We start from the raw sequence: 25,272 nt of genomic DNA, 5'->3' as shown, positions 1-25,272 counted from the left end.
CACAGTGATGGCAGAGACCGTTTCTTTTACCCAGATCAGCCTACAGCCAAAGTATAGGCTTCAGTCCCACCTCTGTCAGGGAGGAAGGTGGTGGGACCTCCACCAGCCCCTCTAGGTAACTGCAGGAATATCTGGCTGACACATGCTAAAGAGTCGGAAGTCTACCAGTGCAGTCATTTTGGACCCATACAGCACAAACTGCTGCCCACACTACAGCTCCATCCCCACCCCAGAGAGAGGAGAAAGGGGTGTGACACTTCAGTCTCTCTGGGCAACTACAGTCTAGGCCTGCACAACTTGGATTATTACACACAGCTGTGGCTCTGTCCCTACCCCTGGCAAAGGAAGAAGTTGGGGGAAGCTTCATCAGTCCCTGGGGCAAGGAGGGCAGCTTGAGCCTCCACAGCTTATAGCACCAATTACATCCTAAGCTCCTACGATACAACCAGCAAGGGAAAAAAGGCAGGAAGCCCTACAGAGAGAAACTGCACCCAGAATAAATACATCTAGTAAGCCAGATGCAAAGACACAAACAAAAATTTAAAACCCACACCAAGAAACAGAAAGATATGGCCCAGTTAAGAGATCAAGATAAGCCTGCAGATAACATAAGGGAGTTGAGACAACTAATCATAGATGTTCAAACAAATCTCCTTAATAAATTCAATGAGATGGCTAATGAGACTAAGAATATTAAAAAGACACTGGATAAGCACAAAGAATTTGAAAGAATACTTAGAAAAATAGATCTTATGGGAATGAAAGTTGCAACAAATGAAATAAAAAATACAGTGGAATCATAGCAGATTTGAGGAGGCAGAAGAAAGGATTGGTGAGCTTGAAGAAATGGCCTCTGAAAGTGAACATATAAAAGAACAGATGAAAAAAAGAATGGAAAAAAGTGAACAAATTCTCAGGGAACTAAACGAAAGCAAGAGACGTGCAAACATTCTGGGTGTCCCAGAAGGAAAAGAGAAGTGAAAAGGAATATCTTAAGAAATAATGGTAGAAAACTTCCCAACCCTATTAAGGGGCATAGATACCTATGTCCAAGAAGCACAATGGACTCTCATTCAAATAAATCCAAACAGACCAACTCCAAGACACATAATAAATCAGAATGTGAAATGCCAAAGACAAAGAGAGACTTCTGAGAGCAGCAAGAGAAAAAAGTAATGCATAACATATAAGGAATACCCAATAAGATTAAGTGCCAATTTCTCATCAGAAACCATGAATGCAAGAAGACAGTGGTGTGATATATTTAAGATACTGCAAAAGAAAAACTTCCAGCCAAGAATCTTATATCCAGCAAGATTATCTTTCAAAAATGAGGGCAAGTTTAGAATATTCACAGATAAACAGAAATGAAGAAAGTTTGCAACCAAGAGACCAGCTTTACCAGAAATACTAAAGGGTACACTACATTCTGAAAAGACAGGAGAGGAGAGAGGGGCTTGGAAAACAATCTAGAAATTAAGATTATATCAGTAAAAGTAACTAAAAGTGTACAAAGAGTGATGAAAATAAAATATGACAGATAAAACTCAAATATTTTGGAATAAACTTAAAGAACTATGTAAGCACTTGTAGTCAGAAAACTACAACTCACTGTTAAAAGAAATTTAAAAAGAACTAAATAATTGGAAGAACATTCCATGCTCACAGATTAGAAGACTAAATATCATTAAGCTGTCAATTCTACTCAAATTGATATACAGATTCAATGCAATCCCGATAAAAATTCCACCAGCATTTTAAAAATAAATGGAAAACAAGATTTTCAAATTTATTTGGAAGGGTCAGGTGTCCTGAATAGCCAGAAACATCGTAAAAAGGAAAAACAAAGTCAGAGGACTCTCACTTCTGGAATTTAAATCGTATTACCTAGCTACAGTGGTAAAAAACAGCCATGGTACTGGCATAAATAAAGACATACAGATCAATGGAACCAAATTGATGGCTCAGAAATAGACTCTCACATCACAGTCAAGTGATTTTTGACAAGCCTGTCTAACTCAGCCAGCTTGGGCGGAACAGTCCATTCCATAAATGGTACTGAGAGAACTGAATATCCATAGCCAAAGAAGGAAAAAGTACCCCTATCTTACACCTTATACAAAAATTAACTAAAGATTGATTAAAAAACCTAAATATAAAAGCAAGAACCATAAAGCTATTAGAAGAAAATATAGGAAAATACCTTTAAGACCTGGTGGTAGGTGGTGATTCTTAAAGGAGATAAGAGAAGGACTACTGATACTTAATGTATGTAGAAGTTTTAACTAACTTTATTGTAGAAGTGTGGAAATGTATAGAGTTGATGGTAACACATTATAGTGAGTAACAGCTGGTTTATAAATGGGAATGTGGTTGAAAAGGGTAGTCTAGGTATGTCAATACCAACTGAAAAAAAGCTAGAAAATAATTTAGGGACTGAATAACACAGTATACCCAGAGGTGGTTGATGGTATAGATGGAAGAGTGTCCTCTGTAAGCTAGAGCAGATGTACATCACTATTGCAGGGTGGTGTGAATGTAGAGAAGCATGGGAAAAACACAACTGGAGTGACCTACAGATTGTGGTTAACCGTAATAATGTAATATTCATGCGTCTATGCCAAGATGTACTCTGTTGATAACGAGGAAGTATGGAAAAAGTGTGCCAAATGTACGCTATGGACCTGGTAATAGTCTGATGATATTATCTCATAATCTGTAACAAATGTTCTACCATGGTGTGGTGTGTCGATGGAGGGGTGTTGTTTGGTAATTTTGCACATGTGCATGATTGTTTTGTAAGTTTACAACTCTGTCATAAAAATATATTTTAAAAAATAATAAAAGGATGGGTGGGGGAAAAATACATCAAATGTAAGACAAGAATTATAGCTAGTAGAAAGATTTTGACAATATTCTTTCACAATTTATAACAAATGTCTCACAACAATGCAAGGTGTTGATGGTGGGTTGATGTATGACACCCCGTATGATGTCATGCATGTTTGCTTTTAAATTCACAACTTTTACTATACACTTATTGTTTATGTATCTTCATGTATAAATGATAAAGTGGAAGTAGTAGTAGTAGTAGTAGCAGTAGTAGTAATAGGCTGGGTTGGGGGGAAAATACACCAAAGTAAGATACTTCGATTAGTAGTACTATTTTGAGGATGTTCTTTAATCATTAAAAATGTTTAGAAACAATGCAAGATATTGGTGGTAGGGTGAGGTGAGGCATGAGAGAACTATATGATGTTATATATGTTCGTTTTATAAGTTCACAACTTTTACTATACACTTATTGTTTAAGTATGTTTATGTATGAGTGAGTGATATACTTCAAATTTTTTAAAAAATCAGTAATATTTTTGTATACTAGAACTGATCCATCTGAGAAGGAAATTGGAAAAAAAATTCCATTCACAATGGCAACAAAAAAAGACTAAAATACCTTGGAGTCAATTTAACCAAAGAAATTCAGGACCTATATTCAGAACTAGGGACTTTGGGAGGATGTTAGACAAGAAATACATGGGACTCTCTTCTCTCCCAGAAAAATAGCTGGAGGACAGGCAGAAACGGCCTGGAAAAAATTCTTCTAGGGTTTAGGACACCAGGGGAAGGCTGGACACTACAAAGTGAGAGGGACAAAGGAAAGTAATCGCAATGGCAAAACTTCGAGTTAAAAGTGGCAGTTGCTACAGCCAGCAACTTCCCCCACACTAGACACAGTTTTGAATTCTCAGACCTTTGGCTGGCCAGCAGCTACAAAGGAAGTCCCAGGGATTAACCTCCCCGGGAAAGGGAGAGACAGAAAGAGACACGCCCAATGGTGACTGAGCCTTTGACCCACAAATTGATCTGCTGTGTCCCAGGAGCTCTTCCAGTATGGGTGGGGCTGGCTGTGCCATTGTTTGCCTCGTGAGCCAGCTCACTACTAAAGAGCTAAGAGACTAAGGAGATCCTACCCTTATAGTCTCCCTCTCTACTGACCAGGACTGACTATTGAGAACTCAGAGGGGAGTGGAATTATTTCCTACCCAGGAAAAGGGAGGGGGCTGCCAGCAAAGGATGGAGAACTTCCTCTGAGAAAGACTGAATTTCCAGGCTTTTAGGCCCCAGGCAGGATCCTCTATCACAGTGATCCAGTCCCTGTTGCAGTAGACAGACTCTAACCAGACACTGAACTGAGAGGGCTGCCAAAGAATACCATCTGCTGGCAGACCAAGGAAGTACACGTGAGGAAATTTAAGTACGAGTGGCTTTTTCTAGCCTCTATAGCCTCACTCCACAGGGCCTGAGAAAGTGGGTCTGAACAATTACTGGGTCCAGGGCATAAATTTGAGGAACTAACTGTGACAATCCTAAAGACCCAGGTTGAAGCAAGAATCAAAGAATAGCAGTAACACATAGCCTTCCACTACTAAATCCTTACAAAATAGAGAGAAATTGAGCATCTGAATAAACTCACCATCCTAAGGAGATGCAAAAACTTACATCTGCAAAAAATTATGAGCCATACTAATAAAATGGAAGACATGGCCCAGAAAAGAAACATATCAAAGTCCCAGAAGAGATGCAGCACTGGGGACGTCTAATCAACGAGATGCACACAAATACCTAAAATCAAATTAATGATCTGAAAGACAATTATGTCTAAAGGGATAAATGACATCAAGACATTGAGCAAATGGATTGGAAGACCAAATATAGTGAAGATATCAATCATACCAAACTGATTTATACATTCCATGCAATACCAATCAAAATTCCAACAGCCTACTTAACAGAAATAGAAAAAGGCAATTATGAAATTCATTTGCAAGAAAAAGTGCACCCGAATAGCCAAAAGCCTTCCAAAAAAGAATGACATGGGAGAAATTTCACTGCCCGACCTTGAAACGTATTACAGAGCTACAGTGGTCAAAACAGCATGGTACCGGCACAAAGACAGACACATCAATCAGTGGAACAGAATTGAGAGTCCAGAAAAAAACATTTATCTCCACAGTCAACTGGTTTTTGACAAACCTTCCAGATCCATGTTAATGGTACAAAGCAGTCTCTTCAACAAATGGTGCTGGGAGAACTGAATAGCCATAACCAAATAATGAAAGAGGACCCCAATCTCACTTCCTATACAAAAATCAACTCAAAATAGATCAAAGGCCTAAATACAAAAGCCAGGACCATAAAACTACTAGAAGAAAATGTAGGGAAACATCTTAAAGACCTTGTGGTAGGTGCCAAAGCATGCACAACAAAAGAAAAAAGATAATTGGGACCTCCTCAAAATTAAACACTTTTGCTTCTCACAGGACTTTGTCAAACGGGTGAAAAGGCAAACAACTAAATGGCAGAAAAAATTCAGAAATCACATGTCTGATAAGGGTTTATTATCCAGGACACATAGAGATGTTACAATTCAACAATAAAAAGATACATGATCCAATTAAAAATGGGCAAAAAGACATGAATAGACATTTATCCAAAGAAGAAATACAAATGGCAAAAAATGGATTAAAAAATGTTTAACATTATAGTGATTAGGGAAATGCAAATCAAAACTACACTGAGATATCATTTCACGCCTTTCAGAATGGCCACTATTAAAAAGATAGAAAACTACAAGTGTTGGAGTGGATGTGGAGAGATGGGAACACTTCTTCACTGTTGGCGGGAAAGCAGAATGGTACAGCCACTATGGAGGACTGTTTGGCAATTCCTAAGGAGGTTGAATATAGACTTGCCACATGACCCTGCAATTTCAACTGGTTATATACCCAGAAGAACTGAGAGCAGTGACACAAACAGACATCCGCACATTGATGTTCACTGTGGCCTGCCTTATTTACAATTGCCAAAAGCTGGAAACAACCCAGTTGTCCATCAACTGATAAATGGATAAAGAAACTGTGGTGTATTCACACAATGGAATATTATGCAGCTGTAAGAAGAAATGCAGTTGTAAAGCATATGATGACTTGGATGAACCTGGAGGACATTACGCTGAGCAAAGCAAGCCAGACACAAAAGGACAAATACTGTATGACTGTGTTACTATGAACCAAATATACTGTGTAACATATTGTATGATTAAAAAAATTTACATGTATCCAGTATATTTGAGAAATGGTTTTATTCAACTGTGTTTTCTTTTTATTTTTAATTATTGTTTGTATTTTCAATTATTAAATTAGAAAAATAAAGGTAAAAAAAAGGAAAGAAGTCCCTGTAGATAAAGATTTTTTAGTTTGAATATATGAATAAAAATTTACCTCCCATCGATCACAACCACTAATTCTGTCTAGTAGGAGGTTATAAGCCTATAAACAAGTAATTTTGCAATACTGTACATGGTAAGGGTCATCACTGAGTGACATGAAATCAACATACTGGATACACTCTGACCAGAAAGTTTGTGATGGGAGAAATGAAGAAGAAATAATAAAAGATATTGAAAAATTTGTTCTGATTTTCAGGATGAGGGTGATAATAGCACAATACTGTAGATGTAATGAACAGAAATGAAATATATATCTGAATGTGAATAAAAGGGGAAATGTAAGATTGTATATATGGTAACAGAATTTTTAAAAAATCCATGGGATTTTTTTGCTTTTAGGAGGCACCAGGAAACAAACCCAGGACCTCCCATGTGGGAAGCAGGCACTCAACCACTTGAGCCACACATGCTCCCTGGGAATCGTTTATTTCATGCATGATTATTCTGTAAACCCACAACTCCTCTAATAAAGAAAAAAAGAAAGAGAAAAAAGGAGGTTAGCCTGCTGGACTGAGATCTGAGTAAAGGACTTTCCTTGCATTAAATATTCAAAAAATACTTTCTTAATGAAATTAATTTCTAGGCATTTCAGAGCAATGAGTAAGATGGCCAGCTGGTCTAAAGAAGATACGGAGAAAGTAGAACTCCTAATGCAATGTTGGTAGGATTGTAAAATGGTACAGTCTCTGTCAAAATGGGTAATACAAAATTATCATGTGACCTGGTATGACCCAGCAATTCCACTTCTGGGTATATCCAAATAAACTGAAAACGGGGTCTCAAATATATACCTCTACATCAATATTTATATCAGAATTATTCACAATAGTCAAAAGGTAGGAAAAATCCAAGTGCCCATCAATAAATGAATGAGTAAAGAATGTGGCACATACATAAAATGGAATATTACTCAATCATAAGAAAGAACGAAGTTATGCTGTAACATGGAAGAACCCTGAAAATATTAAGGTCAGTGAAAAAAAGCAAGGCACACAAAAACAAATATTATATGGTTTCACTTACAAAAGATAACTAGAAATAGCAAATCTGCAGAGACAGAAAGTAGATTAGAGGTTACCAGGATATGACGGGAGTGGTAAGGGAGAAGAGTGTTTGTTTGGAAAAATATTTTTTAAAACTGAAGAAAGGAAAAAAAAGATTGCCAACTTGTCATGCTGGTGCTGGGAGGTGGGGCAGAATGGCTGAGAGAAAGAATGCCTGATTTTGAATTCTCCAGGGGTCTACATTCTCAATCCATATACTGACTGGTTTTGGCTTCTTAGTAGCTGACAAACACCTGGGGACAGTATCTCCTTTCCTTGTGGTCTGGGCAAGGTCCTTTGTTCCACATTCTTTTCATGCCTTCTTCCCCTTCTCAAAACACAATCACAATCTAGTCCTTAAAGTTTCTTTCTACAAACAATGTTTGCCGGCTCCTCTCTGAATGGTGACCTTGAGACAGCCATACCTGTCTTCTAACTCCTCACAAAGGTGAGAGGTATAATGTACAAAAAACCCTCTAATTTCTTAATCTCTTCTCTAACCTGTATATATCCTCTGGGCTGGGGCCAACTGCTCCCATGTTTCTCATGCCAAGAACAAGCAAGCTTGTTTTATTTTTTGAAAAATCAGACATTTTCACCCTAATTTTATTTATTTATTGAGAAGAAGTAATACATATATATTACACAAAACTCTAAAGGTACAAAGGAGTATACAAAGTAGAGTGAAGTGAATGAGGTCCTCCTCCCTAGAAACTACCATTATTGTTTTCTACTATAAACAGAACAACTCAGCCACATTCCGTTTCACAGCCTGTTTGGGGAGAAGAAATGATCCGTGAACTGTACAGCTATGTATAATGTGCTAGAAGAAAACACCATATTAGTTCTAGAAGAATACCAACTTTTCAAAAAAGTACAGACGTAACTTGGGATGTACTGTGGTTCCGTGAACAGAAAGAATGTAGCTTTTGCCACTCCATAGACCTGTCTCTGAATACCAGCTTTGACCCTAGGTGTCTTAGAAAACATTACTTAACTTGTAGATTTTATCTTTCTTACCCATGAAATAGGGATAGTGTTGCTTACCTCATTAGTTCTGATAACAATTAAATTAAAAATGTATTAGGGGGAAGTGGATGTGGCTCAAGCAATTGGGCTCCCATCTACCATATGGGAGGCCCAGGGTTCGATTCCCAGGGCCTCCCTGTGAAGGAAAGCTGGCCTGTGCGGAGTGCTGACCCGAGCGGAGTGCTGGCCCGCGTGGCAAGCTGGCCCAGGCGGAGAGCAGCCACAACAAGATGACGCAACAAAAAGAGACACAGAGGAGAGACAATAAGAGACAGAGCAGACCAGGGAGATGAGGTGGCACAAGAGATTGAGCGCATCTCTCCCACTCCGGAAAGGTCCCAGGATTGGCTCCTGGTGTCGCCTAAAGAGAAGACAAGCAGATACAGAAGAACATTCAGTGAATGGACACAGAGAACCAACAATGGGGTGGAAAGGATAAATAAATATATAAAAAATACATATACACACACACACACATACATATCTCAGGGGAGATGTAGCTCAAGCAGTTGAGCATCTGCTTCCAATATGGGAGGTCCCGGGTTCGTCCTGGTGCCTCCTAAAAACAAATAAACAACAAGCAAACAAACAAAAAAACCAACTCAGGGGAGCCAATGTAGCTCAGTGGTGGAACGCCAGCTTCCCATATACAAGGACCCAAGCTCATTCCCTGGTCCCATAAAAAAATACATATATATATGATACACAGTTCTTTAAAACCAAAATTTCACTAATAAAAAAAGTTAATACAGTAAATGGTTTAATTTCTTTATGCTGTTAACTTTGCTTTGAGCTCTCTCTGAAATGTTTTCATTTAACTGTATCTGGAATATTTTTATTTTAACATGTACACAAATTTCTTTAAAAAAATGAGTGAAAATATTAAGATTTCTGTAAAAGGCTTTCATTTACAGAATCAAAGATTCTCTTAATAATTACCTTTTGTTCTTCTCTTTCTGTTGCATGGTGACACTTTTCAATTCTCCAATGCCTCAAGAAATCTCGGAGATAACCAAAGAGAGTAAGTACACCATACCCCACATAAGTAAGCACAGCAACCAGCATTGGTGTTTCTTCAAAATCTTCATTAAATGGTCTTTTATACAGTCCTCCATTTTGTGCAAGATGATGGACCTAAAAGAGAGGTTTAAAAAGTTTATTTCAACCACAGTAAGAAAAAAGATTTCTACTTAAAATCGAAGTCCTCAGAGATTTGCAGAACTATGAATTCAACAATAGTCAAATAAAACACTAAGATTTAAGGAGTACATAACTGTTTTTAATAGAAATAATGTTACATATATAAATTTCAGATTAACAGCAAAAAAAGGAGGGGGGGGAAGGATTGCCTAAAAACAATGTCTAATGCTGACTTTTATCATTATTTGATTTTATGAAATAGATTCTAAAAGGTTGTAGTTGGAAAATGCATAATTTCCTTTTCCTAATAAAGGAAACTAAAAATATAAACCAATAAAGAAACAGCCTATTCTGAAAAATAGCAAGTTGGCTTACAGGTGATCAAACGTAAATCCAGTTTTAGAATGTAAAATAAAATATCTGTAAATGTTTTACTACTTAACATTCTTAAAGCCACCCAGCCATAGCATTCCAAATAATTATTGGCGCTATGCCTCTGTAAAAACACATGGTTCATGTTAGCCTTTGTTGTCAACAGCAGCACTAAAAAAATATGCACAAAAGTAAAGTGCTTACATTAGAGTGCTCTTAGCACTATATTCAAGTAGAGTGAGGGAGAGAGAAATTTAACACAAGGCGGGGAAACTTAACAGTAACCAGTAGTTGCCATGAATTAGGAATTGGTGTTCTTTCCCCCTTCATCTTGATATAAATATCTATTTCCAAGCACTGTAGGATTACCCTGGTTTTATCATGTGGGTTATTTTAATATGCAAATTAAACTTTTTTTGAGCTGTAGCCTAAAGATCACAGAGCACCAGCAAAGACCAGTGTTTTTCACGTTGGGTGTAGGTCAAATCAGGTACCTAGAAGCCAATGAAGCATGTGTCTTACTTAGTTTTCAAAACTAAAGAACATACTGTTTTCACCGAGAACTAGCTAAAACCAGTCTTTTCACACTGATTGTAGATCCAATCTATGACTTTTTGGTGAATTTTAATGGACATCTTGTTTTACAGAAGGTATCTACTAAAGAAGTCTGTATGTTAACTCTATGTTAACTCTAACTTAATTTTGGAAATAATTTTGAACAATGAAAATCTACTAGGAGCATATTTTTAATTAAGCATGTATTTCAGTTATTAAAAAATCCCCCAAAGAGGAAACAATTCTTTCTTGCCCTCTCAGGCAACCTGACCAGAGATATGATATAAATAAATGAAAACAAATTAACAAAGGTTAACATGACTTAAGACAAATTAAAAGATATGAATATCCAAGGGCTAAATATGTTATAGAATAATGTATCCTAGTAGCATTAGTTTGGGAAAGCTCCTTGAATCAAGCGAGAACAGTTTTGAGAAAAAATAATTATTTGACAAAGAAAGGCATTTAGATAGTCATCTGCTGGTATTGATTCAACATAATAGCCTATAAAACTGTTTGGAGAACTGGTTTAGGTCTTCATTAATTTCTTTTCCACAAGGATGAAAGTTTGTGTCAATATTTAATACTTAAATCCTTTATGCAAGAGTAACTGTAATGTGTTTAGAACAAGAAGAGAGAAAAAGAAAAAAAGAGTAGAGAGAAATAAGCCAATATTTAAAGAAATAAAACTATTTAAAAATTAACAACTTATAAAGAAGTTATTAAGCTAGGAAAAGCAAAATAAAAAGCATTTTCAAACACAGGAAACAAGAATTCTAATCATCTCCTTAAAGAACTACATGCGAAAAAAATATGGTATTTGAACACTGTTTAATATCAGTCTCAGGGAACCGGACTTGGCCCAATGGATAGGGCATCTGCCTACCACACCAGAGGTCCGTGGTTCAAACCCTGGGTCTCCCTAACCATGTGGAGCTGGCCCATGCACAATGCTGATGCGTGCAAGGAATGCCCTGCCACGGAGGGATGTCCCTCGCGTAGGGGAGCCCCACGCGCATCATAAGGAGAGGCGCCCAGCGCGAAACAAAGTGTGGCCTGCCCAAGAATGGCACCGCACACATGGAGAGCTGACACAACAAGATGACGAAACAAAAAAAGAAATACAGATTCCCGGTGCCGCTGATAAGGACAGAAGGGGTCACAGAAGAACACAGAGCGAATGGACACAGAGAGTAGACAACTGGGGAGGGGGATGGGGAGAGAAATAAATAAAACAATAAATCTTAAAAAAAAAAAAAAAACACCAGTCTCAAACTATCCTTGTGAAACTGTTTAATCTATTTATTCTCTGTTTTTGCTGTTTTTTTTTTTAAGGTACCAGGGATTGAACCTGGGACCTCATACACAGCAAGCAAGCGCTCAAACAATGAGCTACACCTGCTCCCCAAGAAGTTATAAAGTTTTTTTTTTTTAAGGCAGTACCAGAGCACCAAATGCAATGAATGTGCCACAATGATGAAAGAGGTTGTTGATGTGGGAGGAGTGGGATGGGGTGGGGTATGGGGTATATGGGAACCTCTTATATTTTTTAATGTAACATTTTTTGTGATCTCTGTATCTTTAAATGGGAAGGGAAGGGGAGGGAGGGGAGGGGAGGGAAGAGGAGGAAAAGAAAAGGAAAGGAAAGGAAGGAAAAGAAAAGGAAAGGCAGTACCAGATATTGAACCTGGGTCCTTGTACATGTGGAACAGGTACTCAACCACTGGGCCATACCCACTCCACTTCTATTTCCTCTCAATTGAACACACTATTAAAAAGCCACACACTGTTAATATGCCAGTTAAGACCTGAATCTCGGCAGAGTTGCAACACCTACTCTCCGGTTCATTGGACTCACCCAGGACAACTAACAAAACAATGATGATGGACAACACCCATCCCCCCCCCAAAAAAAGAGAATCTACAACTGTGAGTAAGACAGTTTCAACTATTTGCCCCATGGGATCTAAGCCCCCTCTCAATGAGAAACAGAGTGAGCACCACTATACCAGTATCCTCAAGATTGAAGAATGAACAAACATAAGGGGGGAATGCAACTATGGACTTAAGTAGACATGATTATTCTAGAAATGGAAAAACTTGTATCACTGATACAAAGGCAGTGGCCACCAGAGGTCCTAAGGGGAGGGAGAGGAAAGAATAGGGGTAACATGGGATACTTTGGGGACACAGGAATTGTCCTGCACAACAAATACTCAAGTACTTTGAGTATTATTGTTACAGAAAGTGGCACCTCAGGAACGCAATAGATATTTGCTGAATGCATGAATGAATGAAAAAACTCATTACCCTCATTCAGCAATAAACAGACTGACATAGAAAGGGTTAAGTTACAGTGGTTACACAAAATCAATCTGACTTTTTTTTTTTTAAGATTTATTTCTCTCCCCTTCCACCCCACCCCCAGCTGTCTGCTCTCTGTGTCCATTCACTGTGTGTCTTCTGTGACCGCTTCTATCCTTATCAGCGACACCAGGAATCTGTGTCTCCTTTCGTTGCATCATCTTGTGTCAGCTCTCTCTGTGTGCAGCACCACTCTTGGGCGGGCTGCTCTTTCTTTCCCACTGGGCAGCTCTACTTACGGGGCGCACTCCTTGCTTGTGGGGCTTCCCTACCTGGGGGACACCCCTACGTGGCAGGGCACTCCTTGCGCGCATCAGCACTGCGCATGGAACAGCTCCACACGGGTCAAGGAGGCCCTGGGGTTGAACCCTGGACCTCCCATGTGGTAGGTACGCCCTATCCATTGGGCCAAGTCCGTTTCCCCTCAGGACATTTTTAGAACCTACATCAGACACCACTTAGTCTCAAGTCAGTCAGGTGGGGTTTAGCTCACTTTAACACAAACCACCCACCACAAGGTTTTTCTTGTTTTCTAGTTTTTCAAATTCTATATTCACCAAGCTAAGAGGGCTCTTAAGAGGCCTTTCAGGCATTCTGAACCAGAGCTACAGTGTCAACAAGGCAATGAAAAAAAATTTAGCATATCACTGCCTCCAGTTTAAAAAAACAAAACAAAAAACAGCCTCTTCCCGTAAAGCAGACAAGAATGTGATACTGTTTTAGTACCAGCAATCAAGGGAAGATTTAAGAACTCCAATCAATACTAAGGTATATGCTTGAGTGACTATTCAAAAAAATGCAAAACAAAACAAAACAAAAAACACACCAAAAAACATACACATAAAGGCAAAAAAGAAACTCTCTTCAGTCAAGACAGTACATACAATGCTATAATGCCATAAAACATATTAAATGATGGGGAAGAAAAAAAAAACCAAATATGTCATTTTGTTCACATGCCTGAAAGGCTGTCAATCATATTTAAGCAGCTGCAAGGGCACTCCTAACCAACATAATAATGGGAAGAGATAGTCAAAAGATAAATCATATATATAATATATATGCTTGTATATGCACTAAAATTGTCTGGAAGGAGACACAGATATTGGGGTAGGGAGAGGGATGGAGGAAGGAGGCATACTTTACTCTATGACCCTTGAAATCTCTCTAATTTCTTTTTCTATGAAGAGCATATATGGGGAAGCAGACGAGGCTCAACTGATAAAGTGTCCGCCTACCATATAGGAGGTCCAGGGTTCAAACCCAGGACCTCCTGGCCTGGCTGGTGAGCTGGCCCACACGCAGAGCTGCTGAACGCAAGGAGTGCCATGCCATGCAGGGGTGTCCCCCGCATAGGGGAGCCCCACGTGCAAGGAGTGCACTCTGCAAGGAAAGCCACCATGCGTGAAAAAAAGTGCAGCCCACCCAGGAGTGGTGCCGTACACATGGAGAGCTGATACAGCAAGATGATGCAAAAAAGACACAGACTCCCGGCGCCACTGAGAATGCAAGCAGACACAGAAGAACGCACAACGAATGGACACAAGAAAGCAGACAATGGTGGGGGGGGGGGAGGGGGAGAAAAAAATAAAATAAATCTTAAAAAAAAAAGAGCATATATGACTGGTTTTACACTTATTACTTTTATTTTCTAAATGTTGAAGCTGAATTTTCTCACCATTTCATTCACTATATACACTAAGTCAGAGTTAACAGCAATACATACCACCATCATAACCTCAGTACATTTCCCTATCTACAGCCTCTCTAGAGAATTCTCATCTATTTGTTAGTTCTCAAATAGACTTTACTTAGCTATAAGTACTCCCAAATCTGCATTTTAATCCCAAATTTCTTCCCAGAAATCCAAATTTACATTTATACCCTCCTGCTACATATCTCCACTTAGACACCACAGGCATTCTCAAACTGAACAAGTCAAAACTGAACTCCTGAGTTGTAATGGGAGAGTGGTGGGCCAAGAGTGTGACAGGTCCACTGCATGCTGTCCCTGCCTTCCTGCTGCCACCCAGCAGCCATGTCCAAGGAGAAGCCCAAGGAGGGAGTAAAGACAGAGAATGACCACATCAATCTGAACACGGCTAGGCAGGATGGGTCAGATGTCCAATTCAAAATCAAGAGGCACATTCCACTAGCAAGCTGATGAAGATGTACTGCAAGAGACAGGGCTTGTCAATGAAACAGATAAGTTCAGGTTTGATGGGCAACCAGTTAATCAAACAGATAACCCATTATAGCTGGAGATGGAGGAAGAGGACACCATTGATGCTTGCCAAGAGCAGATGAGGGCAAACACCATCAACGGGTTCCAGCAGACAGGGGCAAGGCATAAGGCCATCAGCCCTGGGAGCAGAGGATCTAGAAGCACCATTGCCACACCACATCATCTGTCCTTGCATTTGCTCTTAAATAGTAAACATGTGAACATGCCCATCACAAAGGAGTCTATGGAAACTCCAGGACACTCACCAAAATTATTTTCCTCTCTGATGCACTGTGAGTGCAACTCAAAACCCTACCTTAAGGATTAATCTACAACTCAAATTGGGCCAAAAAGAACTGTTATTTTTATTTAGGTAAAAATCAGTTGCCAGGATTTTGGGACTTGTTTTTGTTTTTATTTTCCACCTTCTTATATTTTCCCCTTAAACTTGGGACCTGAATGTCCACTTTTAGTCTGTGGATGGAGGTGATCTTATTCCCAGGTACTGCAATTATTCCCCTCCTCCCTATCCTCACTGCTTTTTCTAATCATCGTAGCTAATTCATATTCACTGCAGTGGGGGTGCTTTTATTGGACAAGTTTTAGGGAAATGAGGAGGACAGAAGGCAAAATTTAACTCAAAAAAATATTAAATATTACAAATATAAGTGCTGTCAAAATATGGTAAAGTTAAAGGGAAAACACTGGATTGCTTTTTAAAAGATAAAAGAAGGAAAATAACTGAATTCTTTAGTAATATGGCCCTGAGAATCCTCTGCTCCCTGAGGTCCATGATTCCCACCACCACTGCTGGGTACACTGGGCAACAGCTGGCATGACTAAATTGGCTTTCCCCTCTTTTTTTAACACGGAAGAAAAGAATTACCATTGTTCTCATTTGGAAATAGTACTGTAGCTTCAGATTTCTTGTAGTATTTGCTTCTGATGAGTAATTATGGTCTCTCTATAGAAAATTAAAATTAGGTATTGCTGAATTTGCAGTTTCATTGTCATGTAAAAGAGCTACTTCAGAGTGTGGTTAAAGACAAGACCTATGGAAAGATGACTTGATACTACTCTCCTGGATCTCACAGACCTTTGCTCTGTTGCTTTCCAAACACATATTGAATTTATACATTAGTATGGTGATTTCAGTTATCTGAAATATTTGGAGATCTATGCCAATTAAAATTTTCCATAGTTCTATCTGTTGTTCTTCAGTCAGGATTCACTGCTGCCTGGTGGCCATTCTCTGCCTTTTTTATAGTCAGTCACCTGAATGTTTGGACCTGACCAATCATCTTTTGCTTGCTTGAAATTTTGCTCAAAATATCACTTCCTTGACATGTTGCTGCACGGGGTTAGGGTAGGATGTTTTGTTGGCTCTTGCGTTTATTCATCAATTTATATATACTTGTTGTCTTTACTACTGTAAACAGCAAATAAAATTTGGTTTAAAAAAAACCCACTGAACTTACCTCACCACCCTAATCCCTCCCTCAATTAAAACCTGGTCCTCCTCCTGTACTACCTATCTTGGCTGGCCATCTAGTGGACCCAGTTTCCCAAGTTTGAACTCATCTTTTGATCTTCAGTTCCTCCTTATTTTCTGCTTCCACCTAATAAATTTTATGTCTTCATTTAAGACCTTCTTGTGCAATACAGGGAATTTTATGGAGGCTGGAAATGTTCTATATCGTTACACAGTGTACACATACGTAAAACATCATGGAGCTGTATACATAAGATTAGCATACCTTATACACTTGACTGTATGTACATTATGCCTCAGTATTTTAAAAAATTCTCAATGCCTTTCCTTCAGTGAACCTGTCCTCCCTATTTGGTCTCCCTGCCACATTCCAATTACATCCCCAAAACAAATATGATCAAAACACTCCCCTATATGAAAAGTTCTGTAGTCTATACAAGAAAAAAATCTCAACTCATTAACGGAACTATAACTTAGTCTCCAAAATCATGGCCCAAACTAAGTCTCCAGCTCCTCATCTTGCCATTATTTCCTTCTTCCCACCCCTTGAACTCTGCTCCAGTCACACCAAACTTTTTGCCAGTTTTCCCAAAAAAGAATCTTTCCCTAGGAGTGAAAATATTTCAATACTAATAAGTCAATAGATAATGCCTACAACTGAAAAGACAAGAAGCAGTTATATACATATATATATATATATATATATATATATATATATATGTTATTTAGAGTTATGGAGATAAGCATACTTCTGGAAAATTAAAGGTGGCTGCCTCTGGAAAGGAAGAAAAAGAAGAAGAGAGCAGGAGAACACTTTACATTTTATATTATAACAAGCCTTGTGGAACTATCTGATTCTTACGCTTAAAACCATGAACTAGGGGAGCAGATGTGACTCAAGCAGTTGAGTGCTTGCTTCCTACATGGAAGGTCCTGGGTTCGGTTCCCAGTGCCTAAAAAACAAAAACCAAAAAACAAGAAAACAAACCAACCAACTCAGGGGAGTTGATATGGCTCAGTAGTTGAGCTCCAGTTTCCCACATACATGGTCCTGGGTTCAATCTCTGGCCCCAGTATCCCAAACAAAAAACTCACCATGAACCAAAGGTAAGAGGTAAAAGGACAAGGACATACACACAAAATGTTCTCAATTGGTTTCAGAAAAAAACAAATAATAACACGTGTGAGTGGAAGAGTGAATTTTTTTTCTGAACCATTTGTGAGTTAGTTTCAGACACGATGTACTTTTAACTTTTAATATTTCAGTATATTTTTCTTAAAAACAAAGATATCCTCTTATATAACCACAAAACAATTATAAAAATTAGAAAAGTGATACAAAACTATCACCTAGATTACAACTTTATTCAGTTTTTGCCACTGTCCTAATGATGTTTTTTATAGAGAAAGAAAGTCCTGGATCATGTATTGTATTCTGCTTGGGGGGGGAGGGAAAGGAGTTTTGATTATACTATAAACTGACTTTGAATGATGACTCTGAGCAAAGGTTTTAAGAATCCCATGAAAGGATACAAAATAAATATATAGTGATAGAACAATGGGCAAGTAATAATTGGGGAACAGAAGCACACACTTCTGATCTGAACACAAAATCACGTAAGCATGATTTCTTTAAGCAAATAAGCATCTTCCAGTAGGATATTACAATAGGATAAAAGAACATGCCTTATCACTGCAGAAACTGCACACTTTGTGTATGTTTTGAAGTATTACCAGAAAATCTTACTGTCCAACATTCTTCAACTTTCAATGGACTATTATTATGCCTCTGCCATCAAAAGAACCCTAATCAGCGGCAGACTTGGCCCAGTGGTTAGGGTGTCCGTCTACCACATGGGAGGTCCACGGTTCAAACCCCGGGCCTCCTTGACCCATGTGGAGCTGGCCCATGTGCAGTGCTGATACGCGCAAGGAGTGTTGTGCCGCAGGGGTGTCCCCCACATAGGGGAGCCCCATGCACAAGGAGTGCACCCGTAAGGAGAGCCGCCCAGCGCGAAAGAAAAGTGCAGTCTGCCCAGGAATGGCGCCGCACACACGGAGAGCTGACACAACAAGATGACGCAACAAAAAGAAACAGATTCCCATACTGCTGACAACAACAGAAGCAGACAAAGAAGACGCAGCAGACAGACACAGAGTTGGGGGAGAAGGGAAGAGAAATAAATAAATAAATCTTAAAAAAAAAAAAAAGGGACCCTAATCATTTCCAAGTGGTAGAGCCTGTGGTTTCTCAAGATCAGTTATGCTGAAATATTCTATTCTTAGAATTTTACTGAAATGTATTAGGCTCTCCCTCCTGCATACCACACATACTAGAGAGAATAGTTTGCAGTTCTGCATGTGTCACACAAGCTATGCCACACTATGAATGTATATTTCCAGAGCTCTCTGGCAGGCAAGTTTTTCTGGCAGGCAAACTTTGAAAAACAGGGACTCCACATTTTTTCTTGGAATTACAATAAATTCCCCAATTTTTACTGATCAAGTATCACATATGGAATGGACTGTAAAATGCCCACAAAGCTAACTGTAAAACAAATTTAAATTTTGACATTACTGTTTTCCTATTAAAAATATAAAAGTGGAGACCTCCAAGTCTATATGAATCGAAATATTTCAGGGTGAAATTGTTCCGACGATGTATCCTGTGCATACTGAGAAATGCTATTATGCTCAGCAGTTCAGTTCTAACTTGCCACCCATGTCTCCTCTGTAGCATTCTCCTATCTCTAGCCAAGCAGCCCGGTATCACAGACAGATATAATAAGAGATTTGAATACAAGTGTAGTCCTGCCACAAATTTGGGATCATCCGGTAGGGTCTCAACACCTCTAACATGTTCTGAGCCTGTAACACCATGCACTCCCCACACGCTCTCAATTCTGGCTTTGTAGTGGCAACCATGTTTACATCCATTTCCCCTTTTCTGGGAACACTCCCTGATATACAGGGTTAGGGCCGGTGGTCACATCAATGCTTATGACCCTATTTCCAGGGCCATAACTCATTGATTCAGGGGTAGACCTCTATGCCAAAATGAACCCAACAACCCTCTCCCACGGGGATTTAAATTTCCAATGGGGAGAGAGTCTGGAGGGTACTGGACCTCAAACACCCTCAAGAAAAAAGGTTCATAAACTTGCTGCTGAGGTCCCAAGAGCTGTATTAGTCCCTAACTTTTTTACTTTCTGAGATTTAATTGTTCATCAATTTCTTCCTTTTTCCTTTTTGTTTGTTTACCTATCATCCTTCAAAAAAAATATCCTCTTCTGCTTAGTTTACCTAGTCAGTTACTATTGGTCACAACCAAGATTCTACATTAACATATTTTTAAATTTTTCTACATTTTTAATAGGTATGGTGCTGTCATAGCCTGAAAACTTTTAGGTCTTCAAGATATATTTTTTTAAATGATTCCAAACTTTATTAATTTTGTGCATTTGTGAGGGGACCCAGAGGTCCCCCCACCCAAGTCCTCAGCACGTAGCTCCTGTGTGACCTAGACATAAGTTAAAGGTTAACAACCCTCCCCAAAGGGGAGAGAATGCACAGCTGGTATCATTAACTATAATCTTCCAAAGTAGTAAATGTCCTTGGTAAACGTCCTTCCTAGGAGCGTAGTGAAAACATCACCATACCACATTTATATGCTTCACATGACCCTAGCAGAAGCACTGTTCTCATACCCTACAGAAGGTCTTTGTTCTGAAACCCACTGTATATCACCCCTTATTTTCTCATCTCTTTAAGGAGGACTATCTTCATTCATTCTTTGACCAGCCGCCATCAAAAAATCTCTCCTGTTCGTAAATCCCAATAAAGCTTATGTCTGATTCTCTTCCCAGTGTGTTCTTTGGTCTCACGGCCTCACCAACCCGTACCCTTCAGGAATTGTGTTCTAACAATCTGGAATATTGTTTACTATCTATTTAGGAGGAGGGATACCTGGTTCAAATTCATAAGGAGGTAATTCCCTATTTTGAGGGACATCAGATTCAAGCTACCTGCTATAACTAACCTCTGTACAAGTTTTATTAATACACATGAAGGACTCCCCCCCCCAAATAAAAATCAGTATTTTAAATAAAGTGTAACAGAAGATCACAAATCAAATTTCAGATAAAATGTGCATGATAAATTACTTTCAGAAAAAACAGCTCAAAACCATTAAACAAAGGAAAGCAGATGTGGCTCAAGCAGTTGGTTTCCTGACTACCACATGGGAGGTCCTGGGTTCAGTTCCCGGTGCCTCCTAAAGAAGATAAGCAAGACAGCAAGCTGGCATGACAAGCTGGCACAGAGAGCTAATGCAACAAGATGACACAAAGAGACACAATGAAAAGACACAATAAGGAAACACAATGAGAGACACAACAAGCAGGGAGTGGAGGTGGTTCAAGCAATTGGACACTCTGTCCCACATAGGAAGTCCCGGGTTCAGTTCCTGGTACCTCCTAAAAAGAAGACAAACAGATACAGAGAACTGAACCCTTGCAGATACTGGCAGCCATCTAGCTTCAACATATGGCAACAGATATTGGGTAAAAAAGTACCTCTTTTGATACCTTGAGTTGGACTCTTTAGGGCCTTATAACTAAACGCTTTTAAACCAAAAAAATACCCTTTATAAAAGCCAACAGATTTCTGGTACTTTGCATCTACACCCCTTTTGGCTGACTATTACAACTGGTCTAAAGGGATTTATATTAAATATGTAGGATAAAAAAAATACAAAGCAATAATAAGCATTTATTTTACAAGTGACACGCAAACTGTTTTATTCTCCTTTTCAATGACTAAATAACAAAACCAAGAAAAGGACATTAAAAATCAAGGAGGGAAATGGACTTTGGCCCAGTGGTTAGGGCGTCCGTCTACCACATGGGAGGCCCGCGGTTCAGGCCCTGGGCCTCCTTGACCCGTGTGGAGCTGGCCCATGCGCAGTGCTGATGCGCGCAAGGAGCGCCGTGCCACACAGGGGTGTCCCCCGCGTGGGGGAGCCCCACGCGCAAGGAGTGCACCCATAGGGAGAGCCGCCCAGCGCGAAGGAGGGAGCAGCCTGCCGAGGAATGGCGCCGCCCACACTTCCCGTGCTGCTGACGACAACAGAAGCGGACAAAGAAACAAGACGCAGCAAAAAGACACAGAAAATAGACAACCGGGGGAGGGGAGGGGAATTAAATAAATAAATCTTAAAAAAAAAAAATCAAGGAAAGTGGGAACAGATATAGTTCAGTGGTTGAGTGCCTGCTTCCCATGAATGAGGTCCAGGGTTCAATCCCCTGTACCTCCTAAAAAAATAAAATCAAGGAAAGGAGATTAAGCAATTTGTCCACAGACACAAAGAAAGTTACATGTCAAAGTTGAGACTAGAATTCAGAATTCCTGATTTTCCACTTATTGTCATTTCTTAATTGTATTCCTGAGATTTCCATGAATCAAATTTTTAATTATTTCTGAGGTACTATATCTTTAAAAGAAAAACATTTTTATATTGACATTTATCATTCATATATGAACATAAACAATAAATATAAAGTAAAATTGTGAACTTATAAAACAAACATGCATATCATAAAATGTACACTATATATCTCACCACAACCTTGCATTGTTGCAAAATATTTATTACAAACTATGACAGAGCACTGTGAAAATATTACCATTAACTTTAGCCAATATCTTACATTTGGTGTATTTTCCCCCAATTCACCTGATTACTAATACCCCATATTAGTATTATGCTATAGTTCATGGCAGAACATTCTCATTTTTTAAAAAAAATTTCTCTACCCTTTCCCGCCCCCGCTCCAGGTGTCTGCTCTGTGTCCATTCGCAGTGTGTTCTTCTGTGCCCACTTGTATTCTTGTCAGTGGCACCAGAATCTGTGTCTTGTTATGTTGCGTCATTTTGCTACATCGGCTCTCCATGTGTGCAGTGCCAGTGCTGGGCAGGCTGCATTTTTTTCACGCTGGGCAGCTCTCATTACAGGGTGCACTCCTTGAGCATAGGGATCCCCTATGCAGGGGACACCCCCGCATGGCACGCCACTCCTTGTGCGCATCAGCACTGTGCACGGGCCAGCTCCACACGGGTCAGGAGGCCCTGGGATTGAACCTTGGACCTCCCATGTAGTAGGCGGATGCCCTATCTGCTGGGCCAAATCCCCTTTCCTGTTCTGTTAACCATAGTCCATCTTCCACAGGATTCCCTGTGTTATATAATCCCATGCTTTGTACAATCCATTCAAAGCATACATTTAGTTGCTCTCATTTTCATCAGAGTTGTGCTGAAATTGCTTCAGTCAGTTTTAGAATGTTTCCATTACTCCAAAAGAAAAAACCCTATCCCCTTAAACCCCCCTATTTTAATCCCGTAAAATTGCTATCTTCTTTGCCATTGCTGCAGAACTATTACAATATTACTGTTAATCATCCATAAACTACATTAGTTGTAATTTTCCATATTCTTAACACTTTGTAAAAGAACATTCTTTTTTTTTTTTTTTTTATTGACTTTGTAATAATATTACATTAAAAATATATATGTGAGGTCCCATTCAACCCCACCCCCCCACCCCCCCTCTCCCCCCCCCCCAACAACACTCGTTCCCATCATCATGACACATCCACTGGACTCGGTAAGTACATCTCTGGGCACCTCTGCACCTCATATACATTGGTTCACATCATGGCCCATACTCTCCTCTATTCCATCAAGTGGGCCCTGTGAGGATTTACAACGTCCGGTGATTACCTCTGAAGCACCATCCAGGGCAGCTCCACGTCCCGAAGACGCCTCCACCTCTCATCTCTTCCTGCCTTTCCCCACACCCTTTGTCCATTATGTCCACTTTTCCCAATCCAATGCCACCTCTTCTATGTGGACATTGGATTGGTTGTGTCCATTGCACCTCTACGTCAAGAGGAGGGTCAGATTCCACCTGGATGCTGGATGCAATCCTCCCATTTTCAGTTGTAATCACTCTAGGCTCCATGGTGTGGTGGTTGTCCTTCTTCAACTCCATCTTAGCTGAGTGTGGTAAGTCCAATAAATCAGATTGTAGGTGCTGGAGTCTGTTGAGGCTCAGGATCTGGCTATCACATTTTCAGTCCAGAGATTCAAATCCCCTAAATATATCTTAAACCCCAACATTAACTGCACCTCCAGCACATTAGCATGAAAGTCTTATGAAGGGAGATCCCATCTGAGTCCAGATTCATCACACATAAACACCATTAAAGAACATTCTTATGCTTAAACTTTTAACCACAGTCTTCATCTACCACTGAAATTATACAGTCCCTATATTATTCTCTACCTTCCTTTCAACTGAAAATATTATATCCACAGACTACCCCTTTCAGTCAATCTGTTTATAAATCAGCAGTGTTAGTTATACTCACTATAATGTATTATCAACTCTTTATTTCCACATATTTACAATAAAACTTATTAAAAATTCTACATAGTAGGGAAGTGAATTTGGCTCAACTGATAGAGCATCCGCCTACCATATGGAAGGCCCAGGGTTCAAACCCAGGGCCTCTCCTGACGCATGTGGTGAGCTGGCCCACGTGCAATGTTGATGCACACAAGGAGTGCCATACCACACAAGGTGTTCCCCACATAGGGGAGTCCCACACACAAGAAGTGTGCCCCCACAAGGAGAGCCGCCCTGTGCAAAAATAGCGCAGCCCGCCCAGGAGTGGCAACGCACACAGGGAGAGCTGACGTAGTAAGATGATGCAACAAAAAGAGACACAGATTCCTGGTGCCGCTGACAAGAATGCAAGCAGACACCGAAGAAAACACACAGCAAATGGACACAGAGAGTAGACAACGCGAAGGGGGGGAAGGGGAGAGAAATAAAAAATAAATAAATATTTTAAAAATAAAATTCTACATAGTATCATAAGCATCAGCTCCCATGCTCAAATTACATTCTATTTCCTAGTAACCTATATTGTAGAGTTTACCTCCATAAGCTTACTCATATTTAGTTGATGTTAGTGAGGCCACACAATATTTGTGCTTTTGTGTCTGATTTATTTCACCCAACATAATATCCTCAAGGTTCGTCCATGTTGTCAAAAGCATCCCCATTTCATTACTTCTTATAAGCTAAATAGTATTCATTATGTATATGCCACATTTTGTTTATCCACTTATTGGTTGACGGACTTTAGGGCTTCCATATTTTTTGAGGTACTATATCTTAACCTGATTAATTTAAAATCATCAGTGGCTTAAACAGAATTTCAGTTGATGAATCTTCTGTTCTTATGTATGTATAACATAAAATATACACACAATATGTGTGCATTGAGTTGTGATATAAAAATGTTATTTTTCAGTGTGGGTTGGAACAAAAAAGTTTGAAAACCTTTCCTATTATACAAAGCTAGATACAGACTTGGTAGGGCAATAATTATGAGTATGCATATTTCAGCTTTTCTAGAGATTGCTAAATTGTTCTCCAAAGCAACTATACCATTTTATACTCAGAGCACCCTTACACAATTTCTTCTTGTTGAATAATATTGCCAACATTAAATACTGTCAGATGTTCATAGCCTTCAAATTAGTGAAGATGAAAACATTTCCTTGTTTAAACTTGCAATTGCTTACTGACAAGTGAGAATGAGCATATTCAAAGACTGCCCAATTAATTTTCTTCTGTGAATTTCCATTTCAAACCATTGCCCATTTTTCTACTGGATTTATAGGGCTTTGTGTCTGA

General features: G+C 39.3%; 1 protein-coding gene across 1 annotated transcript in view; it reads right to left on the bottom strand.

The window, feature by feature from the left end:
* SPTLC2 (serine palmitoyltransferase long chain base subunit 2) overlaps positions 1 to 25,272 on the bottom strand; it is a 127,169-nt gene that overhangs the window by 86,455 nt on the left and 15,442 nt on the right. Inside the window, exon 2 of the mRNA XM_004453546.4 lies at positions 9,301 to 9,495. Within this exon, the coding sequence (XP_004453603.2) occupies positions 9,301 to 9,495 (195 nt within the window). The remainder of the gene's footprint in view (positions 1 to 9,300; positions 9,496 to 25,272) is intronic.

Source organism: Dasypus novemcinctus, chromosome 3 (genome assembly GCF_030445035.2).
Source record: "Dasypus novemcinctus isolate mDasNov1 chromosome 3, mDasNov1.1.hap2, whole genome shotgun sequence".
Taxonomy (NCBI): Eukaryota; Metazoa; Chordata; class Mammalia; order Cingulata; family Dasypodidae; genus Dasypus; species Dasypus novemcinctus.
This window is presented reverse-complemented; position numbering and strand designations above follow the sequence as displayed.